We start from the raw sequence: 15,310 nt of genomic DNA, 5'->3' as shown, positions 1-15,310 counted from the left end.
GAGGTTGCAGTGAGCCAAGACCACACCACCTGTACCCCACCTTGGCGACAAAGCGAGACTCTGTCTCGAAAAATACAGCAACCAAACAACTGTGCTCTTGATTCACACTAGGAATTTTTTGTTGATGCCATGGTGAACACAGTGAGAAAGCAACTCAAATGACAGATTTAAGCCGGTTTTTATTATTTGCTATAGTTTGTGTCCTGGAGAAAGTGTTATAGTCTGTGATTTTGTCTTTACAGGAGCAGGAAAATTCAGATTCGAAACATCCCTCCTCACCTGCAGTGGGAGGTAAGCCAGTGTCAATTTTTAATGGGTTGATGAGACATTTCTCCCTTCTTTAGTTCCATTTTACATTTAGGAATTAGAGGGCCTCAGAGTTTCCCAGAAAGCTTCTGCGTCCTGCCTCTTTCTTTTCAGTACCCTCATGTATGTGATCTGTAATGAGTTTGGAGTCGTATTTGTTTCTTTCATAGAATGTGTGCTTTGATCCCTCAGGCTCTGTCTTTTCAAGTACCATGCTACCAAGCACCAGTAAATAAGCCAAGAAACAAAATATATACCTGGTTCGTGATTTGTATCTCATGGTTTGTTGGTTTGTTTGTTTGAAACAGTGTCTCACTTTGTTACCCAGGCTGGAGTGCAGTGGCCCAATCATGGCTCACTGCAGCCGGGTCCAGGATCTTCCCACCCCAATCTCCCGAGTAGCTGGGACTATGGATGCATGCCACCACGCCTGGCTAATTTTGTATTTTTTGTAGAGATGAGGTTTTGCTATGTTGTCCAGGCTGGCTTCGAACTCTTAGGCTCAAGCAATCCACCTGCCTTGTATCTCATGATTTTAAAAAAGATTTTTATCTTTCCAGATTATAATTTGAAAAAAAAAAAAAGTTGATGAAAAGGCAACAAAAGTAGAAAAGTCTTTGTTGGTTTTAGCAGAATTTTTTGTTTGTTTTGAATTAGTTGCTGTAACAGTTAAGATATGTTTTCAGAGTTGTAAAGCTTATAAGATTTCTACCTTAAAATAAAATAAGAATATGAGGAGTGGCCTTATTGCATTATTTAAAAACAAACTGCCCCATATTTTATTCCCCAACCCAAAGAAAATCACAGTGGCTTAAAGGAAACAATGTTTTATCTAATGTTTTTATTACTTAAAAAAAAAAAAAAAAGATTATTGGCTGGGCATGGTGGCTCATGCCTGTAAATCCCAGCATTTCGGGGGGCCAAGGCAGGAGGATCACTGAGGTCAGGAGTTTGAGACTAGCGTGGGCAACATGGTGAAACCACGTTTCTACTAAAAATACAAAAATTAGCTGGGCGTGGTGACGGGCACCTGTAGTCCCAGCTACTCAGGAGGCTGAGGCAGGAAAATTGCTGCACTGGAACCCAGGAGGTGGAGGTTACTGTGAGCCGAGATGGTGCCACTGCATTCCAGTGTGGGTGACAGAGGGAGACTCCATTTCAAACAAAACAAAACAAAACAAAAAACCTGATTATTATGGAAAATTTCAAACGTACACATCCTATTACCTTGTAAAATGAAGAGATCCTTGTAAAAGAATTGTTAAATATTTCAAGAAAGTGGAGTGAGCCTTGTACTTTATTCTGCTTCTCATTATAAGAGTAGTGTGTTCCAACCATCATGATGAATGTGATTGTTAACAGTTACTAAGACTGAAATTCTGCTGTGTAACCTTAGTGAACAGATTATTTGGGAGCCAATAAGCGAATGAAGGTCCTATATGTTTGTTCAGTTCTGTTTTTATGGAAGACCTGAAATATCAATTTAATTAGATTATTCCTATAACCATCTTTTTATTTTTCTTTAATTCATTTGCGGGGGGATATCACTGTAGTGTTTTTTGTACGTATGATCTTGCCTCCCCATTCTGACATGGAAGCTTTCTCTTTTAGGTGTTGGATGGACTTTTGGCTCAATATGGGACAGTGGAGAATGTGGAACAAGGTAATAACTGAGGAAGTTAGCCTGGTTTTGGAGTGAGATATTACCTGTTATTTCTTATAGATTAGGTCAACTCCAGGGAGAAATACTAAGTTCATATTTCTTTGAAATAAACTTCCTAGAGTATATGTATTTACATCTATGTGTTAGAGATACCTGTCTCTGTCTATGTCTATATAGTTTGCCTTTTCGAGGAATATTATTTACAAGCTGTTTCTCATATACTGTGCAGTGTACTCAAGTGCTGTTAGGCTAGGGTAAGCTTAATTCACTTAGGAGTAATTGGATTTACACTGTTGCTACTTTCCTTTTCCTGGATAAGAGAAACAGATCCCTAATGTCTTGGACTGAGTGTTACCCAACGAATAGGACTCCTATACCAATAATCCCTTGAAGTGCTTGTGAAATGCAGATTCCTAGGGCTTACTGTAGACCTACTGAGTAAGAGTCTTGCAGGGAAGAGCTCTTGAATCTATATTTAAAAAAGCACCCGAGGCCAGGCGTGGTGGCCTATGCCTATAATCCCAGCACTTTGGGACACCCAGGCAGGCAGATCACATGAGGCCAAGAGTTCGAGACCAGCCTGGCCAACATGGCAAAACCCCATCTCTATTAAAAATATAAAATTAACCAGGTATGGTGGTGCATGCCTGCAATCCCAGCTACTTGGAAGGCTGAGGCACGAGAATCGCTTGAGCCCAGTAGGTGGAGGTTGCAGTGAGCCAAGATTACACCACTGCACTCCAGCCTGGGCGACAGAGTGAGACTCCGTCTCAAAAAAAAAAAAAAACCCCGAAGTGATTTTTGTGTACACTCAAGTTTGAGAACACCTGTCTCAGGAACGGTGCTGAAAATGCTCAGAAGATACTTTTCTTCCTGCCAGCTTCTTTTTTATCTTCTAAAGCATGAAATACTGTGATTTTTAAAAGGAAAACAATGGTACCTAAAGTTGTTATCTTACGTAGCTCTTTAAGAGTCCCAGAGAAGTAGATTCCAAACTCCTGACGTGACAGGCAATAATACGTGATCAAGATTATTTTTGACTTGACCTAGAAAACAGAATGTGTAAATTCAGTCATTTACTGACTGCAAACCCTTGGAAAAGTCACTTAACCTCACTGACTCAGTATGCACAAGTGTAAAATTGAGAGAAAAGTTTCTACCCTTCCTGTATCACCGAATAGTTGTGGCACCCAAAGAGAACCTGTGTAAGGCGTTCGTAGACAGCAGAGTCATACATAAGCTTAAGGGATTGTTCAAGTTCACTTAGGAAAAATGGCAAATAACCCATTTTCTTGTATGTGATCTATTCTGCCAGTTCAATAGTTTAAAAGCAGTAATTATTCAGATATTATTCAGTTCCATGCTGCTGCCTGCCCATGCCCAAAGGTGAAGGGAAAGAGCTCAGAAAGAAGACATGATTACAAGGATTCTATTTCTTAGTTCTTATTTCCTTCAACATGGAAAGGAGACTATCTCTTTTTTTTTGAGACGGAGTCTCACTCTGTTGCCCAGGCTGGAGCACAGGAGCACGATCTCCACTCCCTGCAACCTCCGCCTCCCGGGTTCAAGCGATTCTCGTGCCTCAGCCTCCCTAGTAGCTGGGATTATAGGTGAGTGCCACCATGACTGGCTAATTTTTGTATTTTTAGTAGAGGCGGGGTTTCACCATGTTGGCCAGGCTGGCGTCAAGCTCCTGGCTTCAACTGAGCCACCCACCTCGGCCTCCCAGAGTGCTGGGATCACAGGCGTGAGCCACCATGCCCGGCAGAAAAGAAGACATTGTAGTGATTGGATGTTGTAGGCAATGTGGCCTTGCAGATATGAACCTGTAAAAGTTACTAATTAAGATTATATTATAAACTCAGGACAATGCTACACAAGAAAAATATATTCCAGGTCCCTGGAGCAGTTTACAGCTCCCAGGGCAGCTGGGCCCTAGAGAACCCCCAGTTTCTAGCTGCCTAACAACAACAGGATAGAACTGTTGGGCTATTGTTTTGTCCTGTTACATGAGTGATTCCTGATTCAGCAGGAAAATATTTTCAGTAGAGTTTTAGGTAACTTTATAGAACTTTCATGTCCAGTGAAATAAATTATTTGAATGGAGCTTAGCTCGTCGCAGAATGAAAGAACTGCCTGATTTCCTGAAGACTAACATCTTTGAAGAACAGAGAATATGACTAAGAAGTGACCACAGAATCTGAGAATTCTAATGGATAGCTTTATTCAGGAGGTTCAAACCCAGCCCTTTCTGGGAGTCTACAGTCTCATCTGTAGCACTAGAAAGCAGCAAATATGAAACCTTTGTAGCATTCTCTGTGTCAGCAGTGAGAGAGGACAGTTATGGGCTGCATCTCCCCTGTTTTGCACTGTGAGGACTTTTCTGGGTTAAGTGTTAATTAAAGTGTGCTATGGACACTCCAGGCAAAGGCCAGGGCTGGGCTCGGGTTTATGCATGTCATTCTCAGTGGCAGCTCTTTCTGAGCATTACATACAGCTCCCTGCAACCCATAAAGGCTGCAACTACTTTAAAGTTATTTAACAAACAGTATTTTTAACAGTAGTCCTTAAGTTTTTTGGAGTCTCAGGTCCCTTTGCAAATCTTATAAAATAACCAGAAAAATTCACATTTCCACCAGTTTGAATCATTTTGGAGGGGTTTATCGAATTCTTGAAGCTCAAGCATGGGTCCAGGGTAAAGAATCGTACATTATACAGTTTTATTATTACTTTGGACAGCAGCTTTATCATAATTTTCTTGAATTCTTATTAACTTTATGTTGTTGTTAACTCCAGACTCCCAACAGCTTAAATGTCTTAAAGGGAAGAATTGATCTAGTCACCTGTGTTTGTTTTGGGAAACATATATTTTTGGTGTTTAAGTTTACTGGCTTGGATTGAGACAGTTTTCTCTGGCATTTGAATTTATTTTTAATTTCTAACTATAGAAGAAGAAGCAAGAAATTATGATCTATGATAAGACAGTTCACAAGAGTAATCCCTTATTGGCCAGTCATAGAGTTTATACTTTTCTCTTTTAGCCAAGGAAATTAGAATTGTCGGTTTTATTTATTAGATTTAATTTACACAGTCAAAAAGTTCAGTCAAAGGGAAACAAAAATAGTGATGGTTCAACCTTGTCAATGAATGAATAATTAAAATTAAAACATTTTCTTATTGTTTTATATGTATGTCCAATTATTTAAGAATTAATGCAAATTATAATTAAAACTCATACTTTGATAGTGATGCAATAAATTGATACAAACTTCTAGGAGACCAGTCTGAAAATACGCATTAAAAAGCATCGTGGCGGCTGGGCACAGTGGCTCACGCCTGTAATCCCAGCACTTTGGGAGGCCAAGGCAGGCGGATCATGAGGTCAGGAGATCAAGACCATCCTGGCTAACATGGCGAAACCCCTTCGCTACTAAAAATACAAAAATTAGTCGGGCATTGTGGCAGGCACCTGTAGTCCCAGTTACTTGGGAGACTGAGACAGGAGACTGGCGTGAACCCGGGAGGCGGAGCTTGGAGCTTGCAGTGAGCCTCGTTTGCGCCACTACACTCCAGCCTGGGCGACAGAGCAGGACTCTGTCTCAAAAAAAAAAAAATCATCGTGTTCTTTCACTGCATTACTTTTCTTCTGTGATTTTAGCCTAAAGAAGTAATTCAGAAGAACACACAATCCAGTAATGTTTGCAACAAAGGTGATTTTTAGCAACACTATTTAGAATAGCAAATAGTGGGAACAGCCTACTTGCCAACAATTGGGGAGTGGTTAGGCACGTCATGGTACATTTGACTCATTGCAATTTTATATAGACATTAGAAATAAAAGATACAAAGAAAATGTACTGATACAAAATATTCGTATAAAAGTGTTTATACAATATGTGGAAAATACGGTTCTGAGTTGTTTATACGATTGATCACGAATGTGTTATGTACAATTGATTACAAATTACTGTGAACTCAGATGAATAAACACAGACATTCAGATAACTATGGAGCCAGTGTGATGAGGGTTTTTATGCGTTTTTCTCTAAAGTTTGTCTGTTTACATTAAGCCAGAGGGTGACAGTGCTTTTTCCTATGACAGTGTAGTTTTTGCTTTTTCCCTAGTCAACACAGACACAGAAACCGCCGTTGTCAACGTCACGTATGCAACAAGGGAAGAAGCAAAAATGTAAGCAGATTTGGGCTTATTTCTGTTTAAATTTATTTGTTTTCATCTTTGAATTCCATTGAGTTCTGTGTTTTTAAATGTTTTCTAAAAAGATGCAGATCTGTGAGCTGGATATCTGCTACCTTTGATGTATCCATGGAGCTCCACGGCGTCTGAGCCACCTTTGACATGTTGGTAGGGCTCCAGGGTGTTCCTGCCATCTTTGACATGTCAGTGGAGCTCCAGGACATTCACACCAGGATATTTGTGGACTGTGTAGAGACTTGAAAAATGTTGAGCCTTGGCATCAAAACCAAGATGGGAGCTGTGTCTTGACATGATCAGGAATAGAGGGCACCATATCTGTGACACTGTGTCCCCTAGACTCTGCTTTGCCAAACACTTGGGACCACTTTTACCTAGAGTTTCCTCCATGCACCATGAGGAACCAACACAAGCCTATACCAAAACATCAATCTTGTGTGTGTAACATTAAGAGGGAATCCACCTCAGTGACAGCAGCAGCTGAGAGAATTGTCTTGAGAGTGATTGATCAGTAGCACCTGGTTTGAGTTCTTTTCTCCGATCCCCATCCTCTTTCCAGTGCACATTCATTACTTCAGGGATGGTTAATTTTGAGCTTAGCTATTAATGGACATGAGATCAAGTCTCTTAAAATACAATGAGGCCAGGCTTGGTGGCTCATGCCTGTAATCCCAGCATTTTGGGCAAGGCCGGAGGATTGCTTGAACCCAAGAGTTTGAGACCAACCTGGACAACATAGGGAGATCTGGTCTCTGCAAAAACAATTTTAAAAATTAGCTGGGAATGGTGGCTTACACCTATAGTCCCAGCTACTTGGGAGGCTGAGGCAGGAGGCTCACTTGAGCCCAGGATGGTAAGGCTGCAGTAAGCTGTGATTGCACCACTACCGTCCAGCCTGGGCAACAGATTGAGATGCTGCCTCTCAGCAGCAGCAGCCAGATGTGGTGGCACATGCTTATAATCCCAGCTGCTTGGGAGGGTGAGGATTACTTGAAACCAGGAGTTTGAGGCCAGCCTGGGCAAAATAGTGAGACCACTATCTCTAAAAGACCAACAAAAACAAGTTCCTTTTCTGTAGGAGGTCCTTAAAGTACCTGTCAGGTTATTATAACTAGAATTATGGTCACATTTGGTCTTGCTTTATGGATGTGGCATAACCTTCGCTATACATCCCAGGATTATAGTGTTCTTTTTCAATATACAAAGATATTTAATCCATTTTCATACTGCTAGTTTTCAAAATGTTAATTTTGCATTGAAAAAGGTAATAATTCAGGCCTGGCATAGTGCCTCATGTCTGTGATCTCAGCCTTTTGGGAGGCTGAGATGGGCGGATCACCTGAGGTCGGGAGTTCAAGACCAGCCTGACCAACATGGAGAAACCCCGTCTCTACTAAAAATACAAAATTTGCCGAGTGTGGTGGCGCATGCCTGTAATCCCAGCTACTCGGGAGGCTGAGGCAGGAGAATTGCTTGAACTTGGAAGGCGGAGGTTGCAGTGAGCCGAGATTGTGCCATTGCACTCCAGCCTAGTCAACAAGGGCGAAACTCTGTCTCAAAAAAAAAAAAAAAGGTAATAGTTCATTTAGTGTTAACTTTACCTTGTACACATTTGTAAGTGGAGATATACCAACAACTGAAGTCCACAGCCCTTATCTAGCTGCTGCTTGGGTGGACCTCTGTACATGATATTACTTTATTGCTTTTATTAAATTCAAAAGGTGCTTTTTCATAATAAATTTACAAGTCCTAAACATTAACCTAGTAAAATTGGGTTAATTCTGCTAAAAATATACTAAAAAGGATATTCTACTTCATATGTCATTTTAAGAATATAATAGTGGTGTATCATTTATCCCCTATCAAATTGATAAATATCTTTAAATAACAGCACTCTGTGCATTTGAAGATTCGAGGATACAAATGCTGTCTCCTAAACTGCTATGGGATCATAAATGTTGAAACCATTCCAGGGGACCACTGGGCAATACTTAACAATTCTGCTAGGAATTTGTCCTCTGTGCAAAGTTGTAGTTGCTAAAATGTCGATGGTGACACTGTATGTAACTGTAAAAGTTGGACACAACAGATATCTAACTATAAAGGATCAGTTGCAAAAACTATGGTGAATCAATAGAATGTTAAACAGTCATTAAAAAGTATACTGATACTGCAGTTGAGTCATGTGTGAGAAAATTATACTGAAAGGTATTTAATGACATTAAAAAGTGTTTAGAATATTAATTTTTTTTAAAGGTTAGAAAATAGTATGTACAATATTAACCCATTTTTATAAACAATAATATGTTTATATTTAAGAAAGACAGTAAAGATAGCGGATTAGGATTTTATTTGCACCTACATATTTATGAATTTTCAATAATATGTATGATAATTAAAATGAGAAGAAATGAGTCATAATTTTATGCTGATATTTATAAGAGTTTTTGATAAGGGGGAAATGGCCTTGGAGTGGTGGAGAAACCAGGCTGCAATGTTGGATATGAAGCCTGACCAGGCTGATCCATTGTGATTACTTGTTTAACTGTTAACCGCAAGCCCTGAGGAAGTGGCGATGGTGTCTGTCTTGCTCACCACTGTATGTTCAGTGCCTGGCATGGCACCTATATAGGTGCCTATTAAATGGGGAGTGAATGAACCAGTCTTGCAGGAGGATCTTTCTTGATGTTGGTTTCTGATGAAGCTCCCCTTCCTGCTGCATTTCAGAGCCATGGAGAAGCTTAGCGGGCATCAGTTTGAGAACTACTCCTTCAAGATTTCCTACATCCCGGATGAAGAGGTGAGCTCCCCTTCGCCCCCTCAGCGAGCCCAGCGTGGGGACCACTCTTCCCGGGAGCAAGGCCACGCCCCTGGGGGCACTTCTCAGGCCAGACAGATTGATTTCCCGCTGCGGATCCTGGTCCCCACCCAGTTTGTTGGTGCCATCATCGGAAAGGAGGGCTTGACCATAAAGAACATCACTAAGCAGACCCAGTCCCGGTACGTGCCTCTGGGGCTTCCTTTGCTTCCTTCTGAGGGGTCCCCTGCGTGCTGGTGGGTCTCAGCCACTCTTAGGTCACAACTGCTTACATCAGCAGTGGGGGGCTGTGCTGTCAGAAACAGTGGCTTCTTTCAACAGGACTACTAACAGACTAACATCAAGCTGGGGGCTGTGATAAGCTTTCATGCTGAGAGGCTAAAGGTTCATAAAGAGGGTACTGATAACCTCACAGCCAGGACTGTTCCTGTAAGCGAACTGATGCTTATGGATGCATCGATTTCTACAAAAGCAGAGGTGTAGAGCTCTGCGGGATCCTAGAACCCACTCATCATAGCTCTTCCTCTTCCCCTGAGTCAGATCCCTGAGGGTGGCCATTCTTTGTGACCACATAGGTAGTCTCACAAAGAAGTGGGTGAGTCACTGCCACGTCAAGCAAGAAATAAAGCACACTGGCCTTCTGTTTAGTTTCCTCTCTGTTCAGGGAGACTAAACTGGTTATAAGAGTTGGAGTGAATAAAATGTCTTGTGGAGTTGTTGATTTTTATATCCTTCTAAGACTGTAGCATGATGTAATAAAGCAAGCTTAGGACTTGAAAACAAAGACTCACGTTCAAGTTGTAGCACTTTAAATGGTTTTATGATGTTGGAAAAGATGTTAACCTCTCTAAGCATCATTTGCTTCTTCTATAAAAAGAGGGTTCAGGCCAGGCACCCTCTGTATTACAGAGGCTCACCCCTGTAATCCCAGCACTTTGGGAGGCTAAGGTAGGGGGATCATCTGAGGTCAGCAGTTCGAGGCCAGCTTGGCTAACATGGTGAAACCCCATCTCTACTAAAAATACAAAAATTAGCCAGGTACGGTGGCTCATGCCTGTAATCCCATCTACTTGGGAGGCGGAGGCAGGAGAATCGCTTGAACCCAGGAGGTGAAGGTTGCAGTGAGTCAAGATGGCTGCTCGCTGCTCTCCAGCCTGGGCAACAGAGTGAAACGCCATCTCTAAATAAATAAATAAATAAATAAATAAATAGAGGGTTCCTGTCTGTTTTGCCAGGATTATTATGACAATTAGCATAATCAGGCAGATTGAGTGAAATAATTAATATGAAAGTACTTAAATTGCAAAGCACCCAATTACTGACACATAGTAATTATTTACATGGGCTAGTGCACTTTATTCGGGTCATTCAGTGAGTGTCTTGTAACCTGAAAGAGAAATGCTATTTTCTTCAAAATGTCTTATATATCCCCAAATAATAGACACTGATATGGATGAGTCTGCAGTGCTGCATCTTAGGAGAGAAGTGAAGAAATAGAGAGGGAGGTCACTGTTTGGTATTCCTTTTATTTTTAAATCAGCCCTGGCTTTCCCTCCAAGTTCACTGTGAAAGTGACTTTTATTTATGTCTTTTTGTTCCAAAAATCGTTTAAGGTGGCTTGAGAAAAAAAATGTAACAAGTTTAAATAGAAGTGGGGTTAGCTCTCAAAGTGTGCCCATTTTTTAGAAGTCAACCAAGACTTGGCTCTAGGCTTTCTCACAGCCAGAGTAAAAAGGATATAATCAAGTATGTAATTTTGAAAGTTAACAAAAACAGGTAGGACCGCAGCTACCCAAAGAAGTCTGATAAAGTCATCAAGCTTTTGAGCCATTAGTCTTAATGGCAGGCTGCCAATGGAAAGGAAACCAAAAACTTAGAGAGGCAGAGAGAGGGCATGCCTCTGTTTTCTATCCACACTCAAATATATAAAGCTTGCTTGAATTTGGTGTTTGGATTTGGATTAACATATGGCTTTTAAAAGCTGCAATCAGTTCAGAGACCGGCACTGTGCCAATGTGCAGTATTATCCTTCTCACTTTACTCTTCACTTCTGCAGTCATTTGAAAGACTACACAAAATACTTCATTTACCAAACTGGCTTCATTACTGAGTTGGCTTAGTGCCTTTGTCCTACAGCACTCCTGTAAGAACCGTTCCCGTCTAAATGGAGCTGCAAATAATTAAAATTTGGCACAAGACCCCTTGCACTGCTTGCCTCCTTCTTGGAGAATGGCATTGATTGCAAACGTGCTGATGACGCCTCCTTGTCTGTCTGTGTCCTTGCTGTACATTGGCTGGTGTGACGCTTTCTTGGGACTAGGGTCCTATCCAGATGACCTTGTAATCATGGCTCCTGATTCTTTTCCTACAGGGTAGACATCCATAGAAAAGAGAACTCTGGAGCTGCAGAGAAGCCTGTCACCATCCATGCCACCCCAGAGGGGACTTCTGAAGCATGCCGCATGATTCTTGAAATCATGCAGAAAGAGGCAGATGAGACCAAACTGTAAGTTTGCATTCAATGCCCAGATCACTCAACAGAGAAAAAGAGTAGATTCTCCCTCATTTAACCAAAGAGGTTTTTTTTAAAAACTCCAAATCTGTTACTCAGTAACGGAGGCAGGGAGGGAATATGTTTAAGAAATTTATTCCCAAGTAGAATGCAGTGGGAAGTAGATCTTTTGCATTTACAGTATGGCTGTCTCTCCACTTGCGTGTCTCTCTCGGTGATTTTAATGCTTCTATCACCCATTGATAGTAATTATTGGGAGGAACACATAGACTCATGCTGTCCAATAGAACTTTCTGCAATGATAGAACTATATCTGCCCTGTGCAACAGGTCAGCCACTAGCCACATGTTGCTGTTGAGTATTTGAAATGTGACTAGTACAGTGGAGGAACTGAGTGTTTTATTTTTACTCATTCAAAGTTCACTAGCTGTGTATATAGCTAATGTCCATCGTATTGGACACTACAAGTGTAGAATGTATGTTGTCACCAAAGCTATCATTTATTGTCCTGGAAAAGGTTTCTCCCACCGTGCTTCTAAACTGTTTACACTGTTAACATTGCATTACATTTCCTTAAGTAGTAGAAACTAGTTTCCACATGGCTGCTTTATTCTTCTTCCACTCCTTCCTCCCAACTTCCCTTTTTTTTTTTTTTTTTTTTTTGAGACAGAGTCTCACTCTGTTGCCCCAGGCTGGAGTGCAGTAGTGCAATCTCGTCTCACTGCAACCTTCGCCTCCTGAGTTCAAGTGATTCTCCTGCCTCAGCCTCCCGGGTAGCTGGGATTACAGGTGTGCATCACTATGCCCAGCTAATTTTTGTATTTTTAGTAGAGACAAGGTTTCACCATGTTGGCCAGGCTGGTTTTGAGCTCCTGACCTCAAATGATCTGCCCACTTCGTCCTCCCAAAGTACTGGGATTACAGGCGTGAGCCACCGTGCCCAGCCCTTTCCCCTTATTTTATGAAGTAATTACAGGATTCCACAGTGTAATGAGGGTTGTCCCAGTTTGAATGGCAAATACAGTTCTTACCAAACAAATTAACTTTGTATTATAAATGAATGAGTGGTGATGGAATAGATAATACAATAAAAATAGACTTTCAGGCTGGGTACAGTGACTCATACTTGTAATCTCAGTGCTTTGGGAGGCCAAGGCAGGAAGATCGCTGGAGGCTAGGAGTTTGAGACCAGGCTGGGCAACATAGTGAGACCTCCATCTCTACAAAAAATTTAAAAAATTAGTTGGGTATGGTGGCGTATACCTGTAGTCTCAGCTCCTCAGGAGGCTGCAGCAGCCTTGCTTGAGCCCAAGAATGTGAGCAATGAGCTATGATTGCATCACCATACTCCAGCTTGGGTGACAGAGCACAACCCTGTCCCTAAAAAAAGAAAAAGGAGATTTTCAGTTTGGCAAAATCTGTTTGTGGGTAGCAGTGGCAGTTTTATAGAGAAGTAGTGAGAGATGAATCAAATAATGTCAAACATGAGTGTTCCAAAACCAAGAAGATGAAAATGGTCCTTAAAAGAAGAACATTACAAATCTATTCTTAGATTTCATAAGAGACTCTATCCTTTCTATTATGAAATATTTATTCTACTGGGGCTTTTGAAATCCCCCAAATGCCACAGCTTAATTTGAAAAAGACATTTCTCATCCAAGTTCCTGGGAACTTAGTAAGTAATACCTTTATGGATTCTTTTTTTTTTTTTTTTTTTTTTTTAAATGGAGTTTCACTCTTGTCGCCCAGGCTGGAATGCAGTGGACAATCTCGGCTCACTGCAACCTCCTGTTTCCTGGGTTCAAGCAATTCTCCTACCTCAGAGTCCTGAGCAGCTGGGATCACAGGCGCCTGCCACCACGCCCAGCTAATTTTTGTAGTAGAGACAGAGTTTCACCATGTTGCCCAGGCTGGTCTCGAACTCCTGAGCTCAGGTGATCCACCCGCCTTGGCCTCCCAATGTGCTGGGATTATAGGCGTGAGTCACCACGCCCAGCCACCTTCCTTGATTCTTCAACCTAGGTGCAAACAACTTAATAAAATTCTAAATTAGTCAAAAAGACTAATTTACAACTTGGATTTTTATGTTTTCATGTAGAGCCAAGATAGAGTTTGAATATCTTAGAAAAAAAAATTTTTAAGTGCCTGCGCTGTGCTAATCACTGCTGGAGGCTGAGGCTACAACCATGAGCAGGACTTGGTTCCTGCTTTTTTTTTCCTTCCCCACGTACCATTTTTTCACCCGTTGGTTCCTGCTTTGATGGAGCAGTCCAGTGGGAGAGAGAGTCATTAAACAAATAATGAGTAATTATGCCAGTAAATAATTAAGTGCAGCTATAAGAAATGCTACAGTGAGGCCAGGTGCGGTGGCTCACACCTATAATCCCAGCACTTTGGGACACCGAAGCAGGCGCATCACTTGAGGCCAGGAGTTCGAGACCAGCCTGGCCAACATATAGTGAAATCCTGTCTCTACTGAAAATACAAAAATTAGCTGGGTGTGGTGGTGCATGCCTGAAGTCCCAGCTACTTGGGAAGCTGAGGCAGGGGAATCACTTGAACCTGGGAGGTGGAGGTTGCAGTGAGCCGAGATCGTGCCACTACACTCCAGCCTGGGTGACAGAGCGAGACTCCATCTCAAAAAAAGAAAAGAAAAGAAAAAAAAGAAATGCTACAGTGGAAAAATGTAGTATCCAATGATGACATGTAACTGGAGGTTCTAATGAGGGTTTTAGGGGGACAAAGATTTGAGGGTTTCAGAGAAGGCCTCCCTGTGTAGGTGACAGAGCCCTGAAGGAACTGAATAAGAGGTAGAAGATATAGGAGAACAGAGATCCTAAGCTTTCTTTTTGTTCGTTTACCAAATATTTATTGAGCACTCACTATGTGCCAGGCACTATTTTATGTGCCAGGAACTCAGCAGTGAACAAAGCTGACAAAAATGCCTGCCCTCTGAAAGTTACTTTCTAATGGAGCTTCTTCAAGCACCCCCTTTATTTTGAGGCAGTAGTAATGCAATCAGTTAGATGCTTTTGGTCTCAAGCAACGGAAAATACAAGTGGTGTAACCAATAAGAAAAGGATGTCATGTCACAGAACAAGAAGTCCTGAGGCACACGGATCCAAGGTCAGTTGAATCATGGGCCCAAAGACCCAGGACATTTTTCTGCTTTACGTTCCTCAGCATGTCTCACGTTCCCTTGGTAATAATAGGATGGCTATAGTGATTTCAGATGTGCATCTCCATAAAAAGTTACAAATTGAGGGAGAGGGCATCCCTTCCTTGTGTCCTTTTTTCAGAAAACTTCTTTAAAAGTTGTGGTTAAATAACTATAACATAAAATTTACCATCTTGGCCAGGCATGGTGGCTCACACCTATAATCCCAGCACTTTGGGAGGCCGAGACAGGTGAATCACTTGAGGTCAGGAGTTCGAGACCAGTCTGGCTAACATGGTGAAACCTCATCTCTACTAAAAATACAAAAATCAGCCAGGTGTGGGGGCGAATGCCTGTAGTCCCAGCTACTCGGGAGGCTGAGGCATGAGAACCGCTGGAACCCGGGTGCCAGAGGTTGCAGGGAGCCGAGAGTGAACTTCTGCATTCCAGCCTGGGTGACAGAGCGAGACTCCATCTCAGAAAAAAAAAAAAAAAAAATGACTATCTTAATCATTTTTAAGTGTGCTTTTTGGTAGTCTTAAGTATATTCACATAGCTGTGAAACAGATCTCCAGAACCTTCTCATCTTGTAAATCTGGAACTCTGTGCCTATTAAACAACTCTTTTTTTCCCTCTCCCGT

The 15,310-nt window shown here is 41.6% G+C and overlaps 1 protein-coding gene across 7 annotated transcripts in view; it reads left to right on the top strand.

Moving 5' to 3' along the window:
- Positions 1 to 15,310, top strand: part of IGF2BP2 (insulin-like growth factor 2 mRNA binding protein 2) — a 203,069-nt gene that overhangs the window by 149,060 nt on the left and 38,699 nt on the right. For 4 of the 7 annotated variants that reach the window (XM_011981882.1, XM_011981885.1, XM_011981884.1 and 1 more), the window contains exons 2-6: positions 243 to 291; positions 1,918 to 1,969; positions 6,095 to 6,158; positions 8,910 to 9,182; positions 11,372 to 11,506. In XM_011981882.1, the coding sequence (XP_011837272.1) occupies positions 243 to 291; positions 1,918 to 1,969; positions 6,095 to 6,158; positions 8,910 to 9,182; positions 11,372 to 11,506 (573 nt within the window). Of the gene's footprint in view, positions 1 to 242; positions 292 to 1,917; positions 1,970 to 6,076; positions 6,159 to 8,909; positions 9,183 to 11,371; positions 11,507 to 15,310 lie in introns of all 7 variants that reach the window. The other 3 variants (XM_011981880.1, XM_011981879.1, XM_011981883.1) reach the window with 2 other exon arrangements.

The sequence above is a fragment of the Mandrillus leucophaeus genome, unplaced genomic scaffold (genome assembly GCF_000951045.1).
Source record: "Mandrillus leucophaeus isolate KB7577 unplaced genomic scaffold, Mleu.le_1.0 Scaffold231, whole genome shotgun sequence".
In the NCBI taxonomy this organism is placed as follows: domain Eukaryota; kingdom Metazoa; phylum Chordata; class Mammalia; order Primates; family Cercopithecidae; genus Mandrillus; species Mandrillus leucophaeus.
Note: the sequence above shows the minus strand (reverse complement) of the source record. Positions and strands in the feature narration are given on the sequence as shown.